The 19525-nt window shown below is 40.3% G+C and overlaps 1 protein-coding gene across 1 annotated transcript in view; it reads right to left on the bottom strand.

Moving 5' to 3' along the window:
- The window catches only part of csmd3b (CUB and Sushi multiple domains 3b), a 397291-nt gene extending 378606 nt beyond the window's left edge, over positions 1-18685 (bottom strand). Inside the window, exon 1 of the mRNA XM_078268303.1 lies at positions 18436-18685. Coding sequence (XP_078124429.1) covers positions 18436-18685 — 250 coding nt within the window. The remainder of the gene's footprint in view (positions 1-18435) is intronic.
- Between the last annotated feature and the right edge of the window lie 840 nt (positions 18686-19525).

Below are 19525 nucleotides of genomic sequence, written 5' to 3'. Positions count from 1 at the left end.
CATAATCGCCATAGTAATTTCTAATAACAACTACAAAAATAATACACAAGTCCTAAAAAACTCGAATAACCTTGTAGCGAAATGACGTGCACAACATTTTATATGTTGCAATTTGGTGCAGGTCATTTTTGCGTTCTGTATTTTGCACTGCCCTGTTCACTGTGAAAATATTTGCCTATTTTAACATTCCTCTGCACTGTTTCTGTCTACCGGTCTACCTGACTATCTCTCTCTCTCTCTCTCTCTCTCTCTCTCTCTCTCTCTCTCTCTCTCTCTCAGTAGTAGGCCAGTTAACAGTGATTATGAAGTTCCTCGTTAATTAGCGAGGAGCACACAGCTGTTTCAGCCCCACAAGACAAAAGGCCTTCAGCACACACACCCACCCACACACACACACCCACCTGAGTCTTGGTAAAATGTCAGGGCTCTTCAGATTGTAATTACAGGGAGATTTGCTGCCTCTCTCACAAAGCCGAGATAAACCACCTGACTGACACGCACAAACAGATGCACACAAACTCACAAAAACACACAGCACATATACTTTCACAAGTAGCCACTCACACAGAAACACACTCAAGTTTTACAGAAAATCAATACTAAACCCTGTCTTTGGCACATACACCATATTAGAGGTGAAGTGGTAAGAAGTAGCACCACTCAGTTTATTTCTCAGTTAAAAATAACATCAGTTAATTGTTTTCATTGACGTAATCTGTGGGCTTCTTTTTGAGTTTAATTAAGCTTTTTAACAAAATACTGCAAACTCAAAAAAAAAATGATTTAAGCCAATATATAGTCTTGTATTTGGGAGGATGCCCTGTTTGTTTCCACACTCTCATGTCTCTTATCAGTTAATTATTCATGTTAACATTAAGCATTAATTAAGAATTATTTCCACTAGCCTGTTCTGGATGAACACAATTATAAAGACAACACTTTTGTTTGTGGTTTAGATAAAAGTGTCTGCTAAACAAAAGAAACTGCGGTACATGTGCCCATAGTTACACCCACTCTTTTAAGACCCCACAATCTAAAAATCATCATTAAATCAATGAAATGCTTAGAGCTTCTATGGGTGCAACAGCTGCATGTGTTGTCTCTGAGAGCTTTACAAAATGTATACAGTAGCGTCTGATTGATGGCACTTTTTTAACAATGGATGGCTTATGAAACGATGAGCATGTTGTGGTAAAAAAAAAAAAGCCACCTACACAATATGGTTAATATAATTGGAATAAACAGATTTATTATGGGGGATTTATGAATGTATCAGCTTAAAGTGTTGCCTTAGTCGCAACATTGGCAACATCTGTATTATTGCATGAATTAAATTAATTATCCCTCCGTGATAATCAGTAGCATGTTAAAAACAAATGTATTTAATATTGACTCCCCATTGACAGTTTGGAGTCAAATTGAAAAAAAAGAACAAGGGCATTGCCCAAAAACTGAACAGCCATATCACTTTAGAAGGAGGTCTGTGTGTGTGGATGGATGCAAATTCAGTGTTGTTGTTCCAGGCAGACTGTCTGCTGCTTTCTACATGTGTGTATGAGTATCTGAGTGTGTCTGTCTATCCGTGTGTGTTAAATGTGATCTTGGCAGGTTCCTGAAAGCCTGCTGAGCTGTGAAGAGGAGGTGCAATTATAATTCCAGCACCCCACTGTTTCCTCCACAGTTACATCGGTACTTAGGACCTGCTACATCTATTTCCCTTGGTGCTCTTACTCATAACTCTTCTTTCCAAGGGTACAGGCAGCAACATCAGGGGTCAATTTACTTCCATCTAGACCAAATTAAAGTCGGGACAGCTACAGCAATCAGGAAGCACACAGGTAGCGCTGTTCATTCAATCAAATTTGATTCAAAATGACTGAAATTTACTAACTATTGCCTCTCATCTGCAGAATGTTATCAGACGTTTGTGTACATGTTTGGCCTTTGGTTTTCATATGGACTTTGGTTTACGACAAAGGAAAGTATCATGCATTTCTGGACTGTTCAAAGTTATGTTTTTTTTATACAAAGCTATCACAATGAAAAAGATAAGATCAACCAAGTGCATAAGTACAGTGGGGCAAAAAAGTATTTAGTCAGCCACCAATTGTGCAAGTTCTCCCACTTAAAAAGATGAGCGAGGACTGTAATTTTCATCATAGGTACACTTCAACTATGAGAGACAAAATGAGAAAATAAAAATCCAGAAAATCACCTTGTAGGATTTTTAATGAATTTATTTGCAAATTATGGTGGAAAATAAGTATTTGGTCAATAACAAAAGTTAATCTCAATACTTTGTTATATACCCTTTGTTGGCAATGACAGAGGTCAAACGTTTTCTGTAAGTCTTCACAAGGTTTTCACACACTGTTGCTGTTATTTTGGCCCATTTCTCCATGCAGATCTCCTCTAGAGCAGTGATGTTTTGGGGCTGTCGCTGGGCAACACAGACTTTCAACTCCCTCCAAAGATTTTCTATGGGGTTGAGATCTGGAGACTGGCTAGGCCACTCCAGGACCTCGAAATGCTTCTTACGAAGCCACTCCTTCGTTGCCCGGGCGGTGTGTTTGGGATCATTGTCATGCTGAAAGACCCAGCCATGTTTCATCTTCAATGCCCTTGCTGATCTCACGATACATTCATTCTTTCCTTTACACGGATCAGTCGTCCTGGTCCCTTTGCAGAAAAACAGCCCCAAAGCATGATGTTTCTACCCCCATGCTTCACAGTAGGTATGGTGTTCTTTGGATGCAACTCAGCATTCTTTCCCCTCCAGAGTTTTTACCAGAAAGTTCTATTTTGGTTTCATCTGACCATATGACATTCTCCCAATCCTCTTCTGGATCATAAAAATGCTCTCTAGCAAACTCCAGATGGGCCTGGACATGTACAGGCTTAAGCAGGGGGACACGTCTGGCACTGCAGTCCCTGGCAGCGTAGTGTGTTACTGATGGTAGCCTTTGTTACTTTGGTCCCAGCTCTCTGCAGGTCATTCACTAGGTCCCCCCGTGTGGTTCTGGGATTTTTGCTCACTGTTCTTGTGATCATTTTGACCCCACGGGGTGAGATCTTGTGTGGAGCCCCGGATCAAGGGAGATTATTAGTGGTCTTGTATGTCTTCCATTTTCTTATAATTGCTCCCACAGTTGATTTCTTCACACCAAGCTGCTTACCTATTGCAGATTCAGTCTTCCCAGCCTGGTGCAGGTCTACAATTTTGTTTCTGGTGTCCTTTGACAGCTCTTTGGTCTTGGCCATAGTGGAGTTTGGAGTGTGACTGTTTGAGGTTGTGGACAGGTGTCTTTTATACTGAGAACAAGTTCAAACAGGTGCCATTAATACAGGTAACGAGTGGAGGACAGAGGAGCCTCTTAAAGAATGTCATGCTCAGCACATCAATAGAGAACATTTATAATAAACAAGCAAATCTAACTTGATAACCACAGTATGTTCAGCAACAAATTGTGGAGTGGACGGATGGATGGACACACGTACCTGGGACTCGTCCATCGAGACTGTGTTTGTCAATCACATGCCTAAATGAGTTTTGGTTCATAAGCCTTTAAAATAAATACCTAACCTTTCCTTGTTGTGTAAGCTACCCAGCATGAAGATGAATATGCCATGTTTGCCAATTGATTCTCCACACAGACAGTCCACAGCTTACGCTCAGTTGACACTACATCATGGTGCATTTAAGGGATAGTTTGAATTCACCAAAGTCACACAAAATAACACGAACAAACTTATCGGTCGAGTAAGCGGTAGACCAGCAACTCCGTGCTCTGCAAGGTAAAATTGCGGGAGTTTTTTTTCAAAGGATTATGGTGAACATAGATAATGGCTTCAGTTCCGTGTCAAAAAGGGCTGTCTGATGGAAAGGTAAAGCAGTGAAAATATTCTAAATATAGCGAACATTTAAACTGATATTTATTTGTTTCGGTGGGCTTTTTTTAGGTGGCTAAAATATGCTTCACTGTTGTCCCTGTCCACAGTAATACATTGCCGAACTACACTTTTAGTTGAGTGGCTGCACATCAGCAGCAACAAAACATTTCGAATAGCAAAAGAAAACTGTGTGAAACTGAATGTGACTGCTTGATCTTGATACTGCTCAAGGCCTGCAAGACAATAAGACAGCGTTTTACAATGCCACTACCACAACTGAGTTCCAACTCTGATCAAACACTTCACATTAACTCACATTATTCCATTATCAGGACTAGTGTTGCCATTGTTGTCACTCAGCTTTGCATTACTTGCTCAAGGACCCTTTAGGAGGCAGGGTGCTTGCTAACATGAGCGCTTGAACTCAGGTGGTCCCACTCCTTCACTCAGCTTCACTACCTCACTCTTTTTAATAATTGTATTACATTTCCTTTTTAATTGCCATGATGGAAGTTGCAAATTCTAAATATGGTCTTTATACAATTTGACTTAATTATAACCCAATTCTTCATGTGGTTTGTCCGATTGATTTACATCAATGTTTAGTTTAATTTGTTATAGTCTTTAGAAAAGCATACAGATGTGTGTGAGTGTCCTAAATCAACTTTGATGATTCAAGGCTAAAAACAAGAATAAACATAGGTATTGCTGTGTAAATATTGGGGAAACTGAGATTAAAACTAATGCAGAGTTGACAGTTTTTTCTCCTGAACAGCTCAGCTAAATTTTACTGTTACAGTAGCTCATTTCCATTATGGAGAATCAGGTGATACAGAGCGATGCATAGCAATTTTACTTTTATGTATTCATTTGTATTAATTTATTTAAGTGTTTGTCTTTTCTATATTTGTATTAATTTTCATACCTTATTGAATGCAATGTCCTGTTTTTATGTTACCATTATAAGCTTACACTATAGGTTAGTTGTAATGAATTTAGGACTTATATTTGCTGTCTACTCATGTTGTCTCCTTTGCTCCGTTCGGTAAATATACTCTATGCGCTAAAAGGCATAGGAGAGAGATGAAGTTGGCCAGCAGCTCTGTTGATGACTATCTGCTCTTCAACACATCTATCAGCCTTTGAAACCGAAATCAAAATGACCGTCCTAAGGTAATATATGTCATTAATTTGAGTTATGGCCCCTAATGACGAAACTAGACACGGCAGTAAGAACTACATAGCCAACACATAAATCCACATGGTCAGCCTTTTTATGGAAAGTGCAAACCTCTTCTCCTCAGCATGAATAATATTAATTATGTATCTGGATTACTACTTACGTTTGGCTCTAACACAAGTCAACAATCAACCTGTCATCAGGGGCCCGTTTCAGGAAGAATGTTTAACAAACTCTGTGTCTAACCCTGAACTCTGAGTTTTTGGTTCCAGAACAGCTGATTTGAGTTGGTTCAATCAACTCAGAGTAGGTTCACTCAGAGTTAAGCGTGTGCACCACCACCATAAAAAGGCAGCATGAATGGAGCAATGATACTACGATTCACCATGGTAACAACCACAAACAAACTGGTCAGCGGAAATACTCATGCACACATACAATGAGTTTGAACATATATTTAGTTAAAAAAGCAACACAGCAGCTGCTGCAAAAGATAATTTGCGTGGGAGAAAATTGCTGCTGGAGTCAATTCATGAGGTCTAATATAGTGTATTTATTTCATATTTAATCATAAGTATAATATTACTGGTGAAATGGTATTGAACCTATAATCTATTTCATTTAGGTGCAATCCTGCGGTTGAAAAAGTCCTAGGCCTACTAATCCCATTCTGAGGCTGCAGCATCATCATTAACAGAATTATAATTCATAATCTTTTATTTCAAAGGATTTACATTCACCTGCAATACTGTGGAACTCCTTTTTAATGGCTTTTACTGGTTTGTGTCCAGGGAACACTACAAAAACGTTTAAAAAACGTTTCAGAGCGAGTCACATTCTTCTGATGGTGCTTTGCTACAGTGACTTTACTAATATGCTCCGCATCACCAATGTTGTAAAGAAAACTGCCGTTTGCAAAAAACTTAATGTGACACAAAGAATCTGCTGGGATGTATGTCCACGATGGATGACGTTAGTGATATGAGGACGGATAAGGTTATGTAGGCTACATAACTGATAGACTGGGAAGAAAAATGATACCGTTCAAACAGGTAGGCTAGTATCTGGAAATGAAAATGCATCTATAGTCGGGGCCTCAATATCATCTCCCGACGTATGTTTAACTCTGTGTGAAGTAGACTAATACAGCTTCTTCATCAACAGGATCGTCGACAAAAGGAAATGCCATGTTTGGAACAAAAATGTTTTCTAACACAGTTAATAAACCAACCCTGTTTTTTTTATTCATGCAGATAAACAAAAATGCGCCTGATACAGACTGAATGAATGAATGAATGAGGAAATGGAAGGGCGCTGTGTCAGAGGGAGGAGACTGAGAGAAACTCGAGGTTTCTTGAAGAAAACCTGCTCCCGACCAGGTTAGGTTAACAGGCTCAGTTACCATAGTAACTGACTCTGAGGTTGTTACCTCTCTTTCTGAAACAGAAAACTCAGAGTTTCCCTCATCTCAGGGTAAACAAACTCAGAGTTTTCACTAAACCTGCTTTCTGAAACGGACCCCAGCATTGAATGAAAGAAGCAGTAACAAACATATGACTTTGGTAGCTTTTTCTTGGATCAGCTTGTGAAAAATTGTGAGATGCTCTCCCAAAACTCATCAAACTCTAATTAGCAGTGTCTCACATACATTTGAAGGACAAACGAACAAATGAATGGCTGTAATCTATATAATCCATAATCCTCCTCCATTTCATTATGTGGGACAACAGTTGGTCTATATTTTGAACTGTAATTGAAAACAAAATAAATCACTGAACTAGGTTTATGGCTTAACCAGGTCAACACGAGTGCTTAAATGAGTAAGTTTAGTCGTTTAAGTTGAATACTGCATGCTGCAGCACAAAAGGCATTACATCACTATTTAAACCTTGGTGCCTGCAGTTTTCTAAATGTTTCCAGCCTGACGATGTCAATAGGCATGCATAACAAATAGCCCATACAACCTCGGCTCATAAGGAAATATGTTTTGTCCTGATGTCATCACTTCTTGTCCCATAATCTCTGTTAGCTTGAAATGGAAAAAATAAAAGGCGAACTGAACAGCACAAACTTGATACCTCTGATAGATATCTGAGCAGAGATGCTTTGACCGCTGCTTTGATGAACTTTGTGGATTATAAGAAAAATCTTTTTTGTGGAAACTGAATGTGATCAGTTATTTGAAGTCCAGAGAAATGTCTTTTGAACGTGGTGATCTTTATGACATATGTGGAGTCCAGGGTTCCTTGTGTTTGAATGGATTTTAATTCTGTTGATTTCTGGTCTATAAAGGAGCAATTCTCATCCAGTGACTCAAATCCTTTTATCTTTCAATCCCTTTTATCCTTTTATCGTTCTGTTTCTTTTGATCTCAGAAATCCATTTCAGCTCAACCTCCACCAGGCATTTGGACATTGACTACTAGTACTTAGAGTAGCCTTTTGCTTCCTTTGTTTGTTGGAGAAAAATACAATAAATTACCCCCAGAAGATCAGCTGCAAGGTGAAAACATCACTTGGCAAAGTGAGAGTTGCTTTGAGACCATATTACATGTGGCTTTGGGAGCTACAATACTTTTTAGGAAACTTGGAAGGAAAAGGACAGTGTCTCAACCAAAAGCTATGGTTATGGGTTTCTATTAACAATGAAATGGAGATTACATTGTTTGTCATGCTTTTCAAGTCAAAGAAGAACTTAACTTCACGTAGCTAAAAATACGGAACCCCCCTGGGGTCAGATGATTAAAAAAAACTAAACCGTGTGCACAGATTTATAATCTGTGCTCTCGGTTTTATAAATGTAAGCAAAATTAGAAAGATATTCACAGATTTGAACTTCTGGGATCAATTCTCTATAGTGAAATGTTATTAAATCACAAACGATGCATCTTTCCTAACGTAGTAAGGTTAACAACGAGCTACAAACTCATTTTCATCAAAACAAGCCGTCCTCCGACCTGGAGAAATAACATTATTGGTCTCTATGAGCAGCCGGCGGTGAGACGGCAGTGAGACTCAATGTGTTTAGGGACCATCTACAAACTACAACACTGACACAAAAATATATATTAATTTAATGATTAAATAAGGTAGTCTCTCCAAACTTATCTGAATTATAACTTATCTCCTTGTAGTTGTACTACAGCACTTACTTTTAAAAAATAAGTTTGGAGACACTACATTATTTAATCATTAAATTAATAGATAGTTTTGTGTCGGTGTTGTAGTTTGTAGATGGTCCCTAAGCACTCGTCTCACTGCCGTCTCACCGCCGGCTGCTCATAGAGACCAATAATGTTATTTCTCCAGGTCGGAGGACGGCTCGTTTTGATGAAAATGTGTGTGTAGCTTGTTGTTAACCTTACTACGTTAGGAAAGATGCGTCGTTTGTGATTTAATAACATTTCGCTATAGAGAATTGATCCCAGAAGTTCGAATCTGTGAATATCTTTCTAATTTTGTTTACATTTATAAAACCGAGAGCACAGATTATGAATCTGTGCGCACGGTTTACTGTTTTTTTTATCAGCTGACCCCAGGGGGGCTCCGTATAAAATACAACATTAAACTTAAAGGAACATTGGCACTGAATGCAACAGAAACAAAGCGTATTGCAGAAGGCTTGCCAAAGAAGGAAGACATCTTTTGGCTTAATGATTATCTATATAGTTTGCTGTACTTGTGGTATTCACGTGAACTTGTCTTATCAGTAAACAAATACAAAACAAATGTTGCACATAAGACTAGGAGGTTTGTTATGGGTGAACGAATTAATCCGCCCGAGACACCACGTCTACATCAGTCAATACTCAACATGTGACCACAAAGGTCCACATAGACTTTACCTGATAGGTGTAAGTCCCAGGTGGAGCCCTACTAACAATGTAGTCAACACAAACTCCTAATATATCAATTACATATATGAACGAACAGGGCAAATTGGATAGCAGTTAAATCCAGCTTTTGTTTCATCAGTCTCCCCTGCTTTTCCATCGTTGGAACTCCAAGATGGAAAATAAAACAATACAGCATCAATACATTTAACAAGGGGAGATGACAGATTGGGGGTATGCGTGTTGTGGTGTCAAGTTTCGTTGTGGACGTGTGGTTAAGCATCTGCTCTCTGTCTGACCTGGTGACCCTGAAAGAGAGAGAGAGCTAGGGAGACAGTGAGAGAGAGAGAGAGAGAGAGAGATGAAGAGAGAGAGAGAGAGAGAGAGAGAGAGAGAGAGAGAGAGAGCAGGGGAGGGTCGGGGTGTGGGGGAAACAGACGGCCAGTGTCAAAGATCAAAACGTTTATTGTTGTCCACTGCAACTCCCTGCTGAGCTTTTGTCTAAGAGCTGCATGCCATCACCTCTGGGGATGTCCGTGCATGCAAACTTCATTTCCCTGCACATCAGGCAAAAGTGAGTTGGTACATGTCGATAACTTACATTTTTTTATTAATACATTTTCACTTCCTATTTGCTGAAATTTGCTCCCTGTCTGTTTATCATTGGTTTGCTCATAATTTGAAGTTTAAATCTATTCTAGGCTGTTTGGGCTTTGTGTATCCACGTGCAGAGGCCAAATTGGTGCCTTTGAGTTATTTTTATAGTATATGTGTGTATATGCTATATACTCATATACACACACATTAACTGTGACTGTAGCTGTCTTAGTTACTGCCCCGGCCTGCCCTGCCGAGATGTCCTCCTTTTTGGGGCATGCTGGTGGCCACCCAAGCATGAAAGCTTTAGAAAACAGCAATTTCAGTGAAGACTTGCGCTAAATACTGGTGTAAAAATAGGACTTTTAGACTCTTACTGCAATCGTTTGGCTGCACAGTCTCTTTGGAGTAATTTTATTGCCAGCTATAAAGGAACAGGTCCCTTTCACTTTTACTTATTTTGTAGAACACTGCACCAAAATTAATCAGTGAGTCCAATGAGTGTTATATGGGGATACATAGTTCAAAAGCACTAATGTTATGATTGAGAGGAGAGGAAATGAGAGGAGAGGAGAGGAGAGGAGAGGAGAGATGTTAGGTAAGCAGGTGACAGCAGTAGCCTCCAGCTGTGAACTGAGTGCGCCCAGAAACAGCCTGACAGGCCCTGCTGGGGAAATGAGTCTTCTCTGGGAATGGAGCAGACAAGCACACACATGCATGTGCACACATAAACAACAGAAAGGCATCCTGTGCACAGAAAGACACACACATACATGGACAGAATGAACAACAGTACAAAAGGGCTCCCAAGGTGCAAGATTCAGACAGGAAATGCATCATCACTTAGGAAGGAAATGCATTGCGTGCAGAGCTCTGAGACTCCTAGCCAATAAGACAGCAGGAGAAGGCGAGGATGCATATGCAGGCAAGCACAACTAAATGATTAAAACAAGTATAATCCAAATACGTTTTTGCATGCAAAGATTGGGTCATGTCATGAAATGCCATAATAAAAGAAAAGAAACCCATCAGGGGACAGGGGAATTAACTTCATATCACGATAAAACAATAGACTATCCTCATGAGCATAACAGCACAAGGTGATGAGCTAGTGAGATTGTGTGTGTGTGTTTAGAGAGCGAGGTGTGTGTGATGTCTGCTGACAGCCATGTTTCTGTGGGTTTGGGGCACATGGGCATACCTGTCATCACATACTAGGTCTAAACACAAAAACTTCCTCTGTTGTTGATCTCTCCTGTAATGTCAGATATACTTTTACTTTTTTATAGTCGAAAAAAACAAAATTAACATGTTTTGTTATATGATGATTGTTAAATGTCTACAACATACAACTTTAATCCAAAATTAACAGTAATTAAAATTGGTGAAAAGCTGGAGTTAAGATTTTTGCATCTAAGCAAAGACGGTAGTTGGATTCACGGAGGGTTCATTTGTCGAGCAAACAACTCTTTTGTCTAATTAAACCTTCATGTGTGTGTCTCTTCTGTATCTGTCTGTTGTGCAGTTAGCTGTTTATTGTAGTGGTTTTTTTTACTACCACTAAATAAATATTTAAATATATGGTCTTTTTTCACAAACACTAGAATAAATATTAGAATAAAAAAGACCTACTGTAGCTGTCCCTTAAGCCACTATGTTACCATGTAACTAATGCATGAACTGCATGCACTTAACTGAAATGTTTTCTCACACCTACACATACACAAACCATGTCTAACATTTATTTTTGTTAGAAATGGCAACATGTTTTTATGAATATTTTAATATAAACATATTATATTAGTAATGAGGGACTAACAAAAAAAATCATCAAAATACATTTAAACATGTTTGTGATATTTGAAGGAATTAAAGCAACACTACGTAACTTTTCCCGCTTCGGTCCCCCTACAGGTTGGAAGCGGAATTGTCCATTACATTACATTATGCAAGTTTGCCAGGTCGATCTGTAGTTCGAATGAACTGGACAGTGTAATGTAATGGACAATTCCGCTTCCAACCTGTAGGGGGACCGAAGCGGGCAAAGTTACAGAGTGTTGCTCTAAGCTTTGCCTGCTGCATTGTGCACTCTTGTTTCAGGAGAACTCACAGACATGTCATGTTTTTGGCACATCTTGTATCTGTGTGCATGTCTGTGTGTCTATGTTGCATTGCCAAGCGATGTACTGTGCCAACAGCTGAAATGATTTTACTGTTCACATGGTCACCATAGCAACAAAACAATGTAAATCTGATATCAATCACATCATTGCTGAGACAAAAAGTTCTGAGTAAAATAAGATATAACGAGCAGAGCAAGGAACCATACAGTATTAGTAGTATCTGTAGACCTGTCCAACTACAACAGATAAAGAAACGGAAGGCTTGTTCAATTGTGTGATGATGGATCTCAATAAAAGTTGAGTTAAAGACGAGTTAAATTACAATGACGTTTTACAAATCATATTCTAAACATTTTCAATGGGGATAGCACATCATTAGTGATGTCATTCATCACCGCTTTATATCATATTCATGAATAAAGATTATCACTGCTGGTACATAATTTTTGTCCAACAACAATGTGCATAAATCTGTGGCTATTCATTAGGAACTCAGTTATCATTAGCCTAACCGAGGTGATTATACAATATGAAGTTACTGATGAATGATAACTTGTCAATCTAGATTGTATTCAGGTTTAACTATGTTACAAATGTTTTGCTCGTAGATTTTAAACATGTTAAATAGTAAAAAAGAGTATGCAGTCTTTACTCTGACATTCAGTGTGAACAATCATTCCAAAAGGTGTTTTCAAGTCATGTCTTAGCTGAAAGATATGGCATTTGGAACCCTCTATGAAGACAATGTAATGCTATACACAAATAATCTGCTACCCATTAAAAGAATCATTGTAACCCTTAAATTAAATGGTCAATATTTAGGAACGTAACTATTGAGGCTCAAATGTATATTTATTGTAATTTTAGCCATTTGTTGGCTTTAAGATGAACAAAACAACAAATGCTTTTTGCTTCATTTGACCTTTTTTTCCTTCACTAGCATGAACAACCTAGAAGGTAGTGAAGACACTGGCAGCCACATTACTTAAATAGCTATGAATCAAAGGCAAAGTGACAGGATTGTCACACACACACACACACACACACACACACATACACACACACACACACACACACACACACACACACAGGGAGCACCAGCTGGATATGCGACTGTCTGTCTTTGTTAATTTCTTATCTGCCTTTCCTGTAAAGTATCAGAGAGAGCCTGTGTGTGTGTGTGTGTGTGTGTGTGTGTGTCTCTCCTGTCCCTGTGCACGTATGTGTGTGCACTTGTGTGTTTGCAGTCAGACCCTCAGGGTAACACATGCTATCTTTATGTGCCCAACATATTTTGTGTATTTATAAATGTGTGTGTGTGTGTGTGTGTGTGTGTGTGTGTGTGTGTGTGTGTGCCCACTCAACATGTTCACGCCATTTCTACTTCTAATCATCTTTTAAATAATGAGGAGGCTATGGAAGACTGACAGATTGTGTACTTGTGTACAATGTGTCTGAGTTTGTGTCTGAGTTTGTGTGTGTGTATGTGTGTGTGTGTGTGTGTGTGTGTGTGTGTGCCTGTGCGTGCAAAAAGCCTGTTTTCTTTAGAAATCTTACAAATCTCCCAGAAGTCACCTTCTGAATAATTGAGAAACACAGTTCAATTTGATGGGCCTTTAACACTTCATGGCAATGCATTTGATTTGTCTATGTGTGCATATATGTGCATTTAGTGAAAGTTTGGTTGAAATACTTCATTATCATAATAAGGTTTCAGTGACAAAATGTATAAGAGACACATTCAAAATATACTTCAGAAAATTCCCTCGTTTCTTTACAGTAAATCCATGGCAGAGCCATCTTTGCTGATGACTCCTGCAGGAGGCGACCATATCTTATCATTCAATTATGATGAATTATGCTTATTACACTCATGACACCAGCCTGTAAATGCACATTTGCACTAGACCTTGTAGGAAAATAGGAATTGTATATAAAAAGCTGTTATGGATCCACTGGGCCTGGTAACAGCTGGAACAGCTCATTGGAGTGCAGTCTTTCTTTAGTCCAATTTGCATGGCAAAATGATCACTTCTTTCAATTTAGCAGCTTGTTCAATATGAGCAAGCTGACATCTCTAAAATCATAGCAGGCAAACACAAATCTGAAACACATGAGTAGATTTGGCTCTCTAGCTATTTAAAAACACACCGGATGGCAGTCTGTGCGCAGGAATTAAATGTGCACCCGTTAGTTGTTGGCTATGAAAAAAAACACACATGAGAGATTATCAGAGCCAAACCTCATGAGTACCCACCTATTACAATGGAGAGAGGAGAGGAGAGGCAAGAATAATGGGGGGAAAGAAAAAAGAGGAAAGAGGGAAGAGAGTTGGCAGATGTAGGGTGTGAGAAAGGCGGTGATTATACATTCACCATGGGTGAATGTTGGTAGGAGGAAGCAGACAAAAATAAGTATGGGTGATTAGGGATTGAGGAACATGGACGGAGAGAACAAACGATTGAGTATGGAGCAGCCAAATATTAAGAATATCGATTTAGGCAGCAAAACTTGCACACTACTCAACAGTGTGGAATTCCCAGTTCAGCGACTGTAGTAACACCAAAGGATTTTCAAGGCAAGAGTGAGAAAAAGCTAAAGTATTTTTCATATTTTGTATGTTCATACTAAACAAGATGTGTTCATACTGAATACCTCAGCAAAATCTTCAGTGCCGATGTTTGTTCAATCTTTGGTTCCAATCTCTGCTAATGGTATTTGAGATATGGAACTCAAGCCACATGGTTAAGATTAAGAAAAGATTGTGTTTTTGATTAAATATGAAAAATGTCAACATTAACTTAAAGTATGACCTGGAATGTGATCCCTGGTCTCTGGTGTTAAAGACAAACAAATCCAAACCTTTACATTTCCTTATGCTACGTTATGCCACACTACTTCTAGCATTCGTATTACATGTTGATAGTGGAGCAAAGGAGGAGAGGAAATAGAGGGGGGAAAAAACAAGTCATTACATATTCACTGTATAGAAGCTGGAAATGAAGGAGGGGATTAGGTGAATGAAAGTCAAGAGGGACAGAGGAGGAGAGAATGGAGTTGAGGATGCAACTGTACAAAATGAATAAAATAAGTATGTATATGCATAATGCCTTACTCTAACCCCTCCCTCTCTTTCCCAGTCTAGCCCCCCGCCCCCTCGCTTTCTCTTCCTCAGTAAGTCAAAAGTATTTATTTGATCAAGAGGCTGGCTCTGCGACAGACACATCTCGCTCCCTGAGAAACCAGCCATAAGCCACAGGATTAAATGTGTGTTAGAGTGTCTGTGTTGCGCTAATGTTCAATGTGAGAGTGCTCAGTGTGTGTGCACAAAGAACTAATGGTCCAAATGCATGTCTGTGTGAGTTCAGACATCAAAGACAAAGAGACGTTATGCCTCTATGCTTGTCAATGCAGGCACTGTTTTTTTGTTTTTGCCTTCAAGCTCACAAATAAACCTTATTATTATTTGTACGCAGAATATCAATCGATAATAGACAGCAGAGAATGATGACCAAAATACTCAACCAATAACTAACACAGGTAAATGATTCGCAGTGGCGTACTAATAGACAACATCAATCAATGACTTATAATAAACATCAGAGTTGCAGACCGCACCAATCAATCTCTGATATCGAATGATGGGTTATAAAACCTGGTTGCAGGACCATTTCACTGCACCTGACAGCCTGTCCAATTTAACACTCATGACCAGCATTAAATTACTAGATGCTACCAGGGGATGATTGATAAATTTCAATTTAGCCATGTTAGCCAACAAAGCACATTTCCATGGCTCGTCGATATAAATTAAATTTGCTATTTCTAGCCTTCTGGTTTAATTACCTGGTCACATGCTGAAGCCTTAAGTTGAACCTGTTTAATTCCTCACCCCACAGATGAACAGAAATATATTACCCGGCTGTCTCATAGATAATTAGTGTTCGATGATTGATCAGTGTTAGTCCTTTGATTGAGTGTTGATGAAATCCACACCGTCAGTAAAAATCTGTGATAAGGTTAATCTTAGAGGTGCTGTTAAAAAGAAGCTCATACCTAGATCTGTTGCAAAGGTGCAGGTTGTGCAGCTCTCAGTTTGATTCTGACAGGCCGAGTGTAGCCCAGAATACATTAAAGAGTCTGGGAGACGGTGAAAAATGTGTGTGGGTTTTCTCTTGTGTGCATGTGTGCACATGTGTGATTTAGTATGTTTGGTGAGTAAATTAAGCCCCTGGAGCCACAGGACAAATCTGACAGACGAAAGGAAGAGAGGGAGCGCCGGAGGAGAGATGAGAACACAGAAGAAGGGCTGAGCAGAGGAGAGGAGAACAGAGGGGCAGGGGACAGGAGAGGGGAAGAGAGGAGAGGTGGAGTTAAGCTGAGCAGAGCAGCAGGGAGGAGAAGGGGAGAGCAGATGAAACAGAGAAGAGGGGATCAGGGGGAAGAGGAAGAGCAAGAGGACAAGTACAGCAATTTTTCAGCATCTGACTTAGAGGGAAACTTCATTTGAGGTAGATTTCTTGACATAAACTTCAGCAATATGCTTTTCATTTTATTGCACCAAGACTTCCTGAAACTCACTACTCACTGCAAACCCAGTATATTGACAAAAGACGTTACTACTTTGTAAAATGGCACTGTATCTCTGTGTCAAATGTGTTAAGCAAGTTGAGAAATTAAGGTTTTTATCCACTTGCTACAGCGGCGTGAGAATCCATTTCCACCCATTTCATTACTTTACCTTCTAGATTAGTTTTTAGAATAGAATTGCAGTTCCATACAATGATTGGTTACCTGCCAATGGCCGGTAAAGTAGACTAATTCACCAGCCAGAGCCAACATTTTACAGCATTTGGCTGGTGGCTGGTTTTAATTTGCCAGCCTCTTTTTAAAGCCTTGGTCCCCAAAATGTCAGCAAGGACCAAGGTGACATTTAATTATACATTTATTTACCTTTCTGTCCAGCCTTGACACTTAAAAAAAAAAAGGTTGTGTTTGATTGCTTGCTTTTCCAACTTTTTTAATATACTTTTAACATTTTATTAATCTTAATGGGAATTTGCATTTAACTAAAACTATTCTTTAGTCAGCATTGATTAGACTACAGTTATACCATCAGGAGTTTGACAGTATCTGATGTACTATGAGGTCTCTCTTACAGCCTTGACAGCCATGCGGTGATCAGTGATCAGGATCTGTGGTCCAGAGGGTTTAAAATTAGATCTGTTGCACCTGAGGGTATCCCACCTTTATTGTCTTTGTTCGGTCAACAGCATCAGAGTGAACCATAACAAAACATGTTCCAATTAGGCTACAAAAAGGCAGGCGATTCCTGTTTCTTTGTTTGTAAGAGTGAAACTAGTCTGTGATGGTGCAAAGCCAATGCTTCTGGTGTCAATTTGTTTAATCACTTCAGAAATCAATTTTATTTCTGCTCCGTCAGCCTACACATGTTCTCCCTACACTGGAGGATCATGCAGACTTTACAATGGCAATGACAAATGGTTCTCAATAGTTTCAACATAGTTGGCTTTTTGAGGTTTTCCTTGTCTTCTTGTACCGTCTACAAACAATACAAACTCAGTCTGAACTTGGTCTGTCTCTCTCTATTATAATATTTCCCTCTTTTTCTTTCACTCAACTCTGTCTCTTTCCCTTCTTTCTCTCCTCTCCTCCTGCCTCACTTCCTCATAAGCCCATTTTCAGTCGCTAAATCTCTTCTCTTTCCCTATCCATCTTTAGCCTCCTCCTCTCCCTTCCTCTTCTCAAGATACGGTGATGAATGGTCAGTTAGTTTCCATACCAATGAAACCTCACCTGACGCAGCAGTGGCCGTGTTTGCATGAGTGCATACAAACCTGTATATCTGTGTGTGTGTGTGTGTGTGTGTGTGTGTGTGTGTGTGTGTGCTCACTCAAATGTGTGTGTTCAAACAGCATTTCTTAACAAGATTGGAGAGGGAAACTAAAAATGGAAAGCAGAGGAAGACCAAGATACAGACAAAGAAAGTGGGAGAGAGTGTGCTATACTGTGAATATTTTAACATTTTATTTCAGTGGCGAGGGGGGGGAGTAAGGGCTAGAGAGAGAAAAGGGGAGACACCACCATTATATAACATATTTTAAAAATGGGCATGGTGGTAGAATTTGGGAATAAAATGCTGTGTAAGGCTCGGGCCTCATCACTATAAACAACTCACGTTCTCACACACACGCGCGCGCGCGCACACACACACTTTGGTATAAGCAGCTCACGTTCGCTGCCACAGCCCAAGAGCTACCGCAAGAATATTTATTGGCTACCAGCTCAATGGCTGTATTGAAGAGAAGGATGGAGAGAGAGAGAGAGAGAGAGAGAGAGAGAGAGAGAGAGAGAGAGAGAGAGAGTGCAACTGAAGCAAGCAGAAAATGAGGAAAAAGGGAAAGGCTGTTGCAGGTTCTATCCCTCTTTCCCTTCATCCTCCCTGTAAGCCAATTTCTATTTCTCCTCTTTCCTCCGCAACACACATACATCCACGCACGCACCGCGCACGCCCACACGCACATCTACCCTCTCACTCACACACATGCAGACACCTCACAGACATCCTCACACGCACGCAGACACCATCACATATACACACTCCCACTCTCCTCCTTCACCCCATACAGAAGAAGCAGCATCTTTCTTATGACTGCAGTAGAAAGAAACTCCTGCACCCACTCTCACTCAAACCGCGAGTGTGCGCGCGTGAGTGAGGGCGTTTATGTCACTGCGTGTGGAGTAGCCTACGCTTATGCCTGTGTGTATGTGCGCGTGTTGCATCCCCCTACCTTGCGCGCGCGAAGAGAGCGAGCAGAGAACGAGACTCCACAGAAAACAGCGCATCACCGTCATTCCACCGTCCGTCATCCTCTCATTCATCCCTCTCATCCTCCACTTCGTCGTCCCCCTTTTCATCCTCCTCTTTGCCGACGAGGGGTGCGCGAGACAGCGTTCCGTGCCGCTATTAGTAATATTATTAACATCAATACATCTTCCGCGAGCCGAGCACGAGCCCTCTAAGCTCTCACCGGGCCGCATGCTGCTTCACATCCAGAAAACGGAGGGAGAGAGAGACGGGAGGGAGAGACAGAGGAGAGAGAGAGAGAGAGAGAGAGAGAGAGAGAGAGAGAGAGAGAGAGGAGAGAGAGAGAGAAATAGAGAGAGGGGGGAGACGCGTGCGTTTTCTTTGCCTCCTCCTTCTAATGTAGACTAGATAAATCCTTCATGTCCAAAAAATGAATTCAGTCGACATCCACAGAGAGAAAACGGAGACAGAGGGGGAGATGGGACGGACACACAGGTTGCCTCTCTGTCTTTAAATCCACTCTCCGCTGGGTTGTAGCGAAGCTTGTCAATATCTCTCTATTCCTTCCCGTTCCCTTGCAAAAGAGTGTTAGAGAGGCAGGGAGAGATTCAAATCCACACTTCCTCCGGGTTGCATCCTTTCTTCATTCTGAATTTCCCTCTTTTTGGCTTTTCTCCCCCTCCTTATAAGCCTCTCCTCTGTGTCGTTTTCAAAGTACGTGTCTCCTCTCCTCAGTTTCTCGCGTGTGTTCGCCTTGGTGTCTCAAAAAATGGACAGGGATATTTGTTCTGTATTTCTTTTTTTGCCCGGATAACCCTCCACTCCTGCGTCTCTGGACTCGTGCGTCTGTCAAACCTTCCTCTTCTTCTCCTCCTCCTCTTCTCCTCTCACAAACAGCTGCGAGGAAAATGTTGCATCTTTACCCCTCCTAAAAGAAGAGAAATTAATCACTCTCGCATCACACTATCAATCATTTGACTTTTTTTCACATTTGAGCATCACCGTCATTCCTTTTAATATTCTTACCAAACAAGCCAAACCAGAGCCTGCCCGTCACGTTGAGACAGTCCACC

The sequence above is a fragment of the Sander vitreus genome, chromosome 14, assembly GCF_031162955.1.
Source record: "Sander vitreus isolate 19-12246 chromosome 14, sanVit1, whole genome shotgun sequence".
In the NCBI taxonomy this organism is placed as follows: Eukaryota; Metazoa; Chordata; class Actinopteri; order Perciformes; family Percidae; genus Sander; species Sander vitreus.
This window is presented reverse-complemented; position numbering and strand designations above follow the sequence as displayed.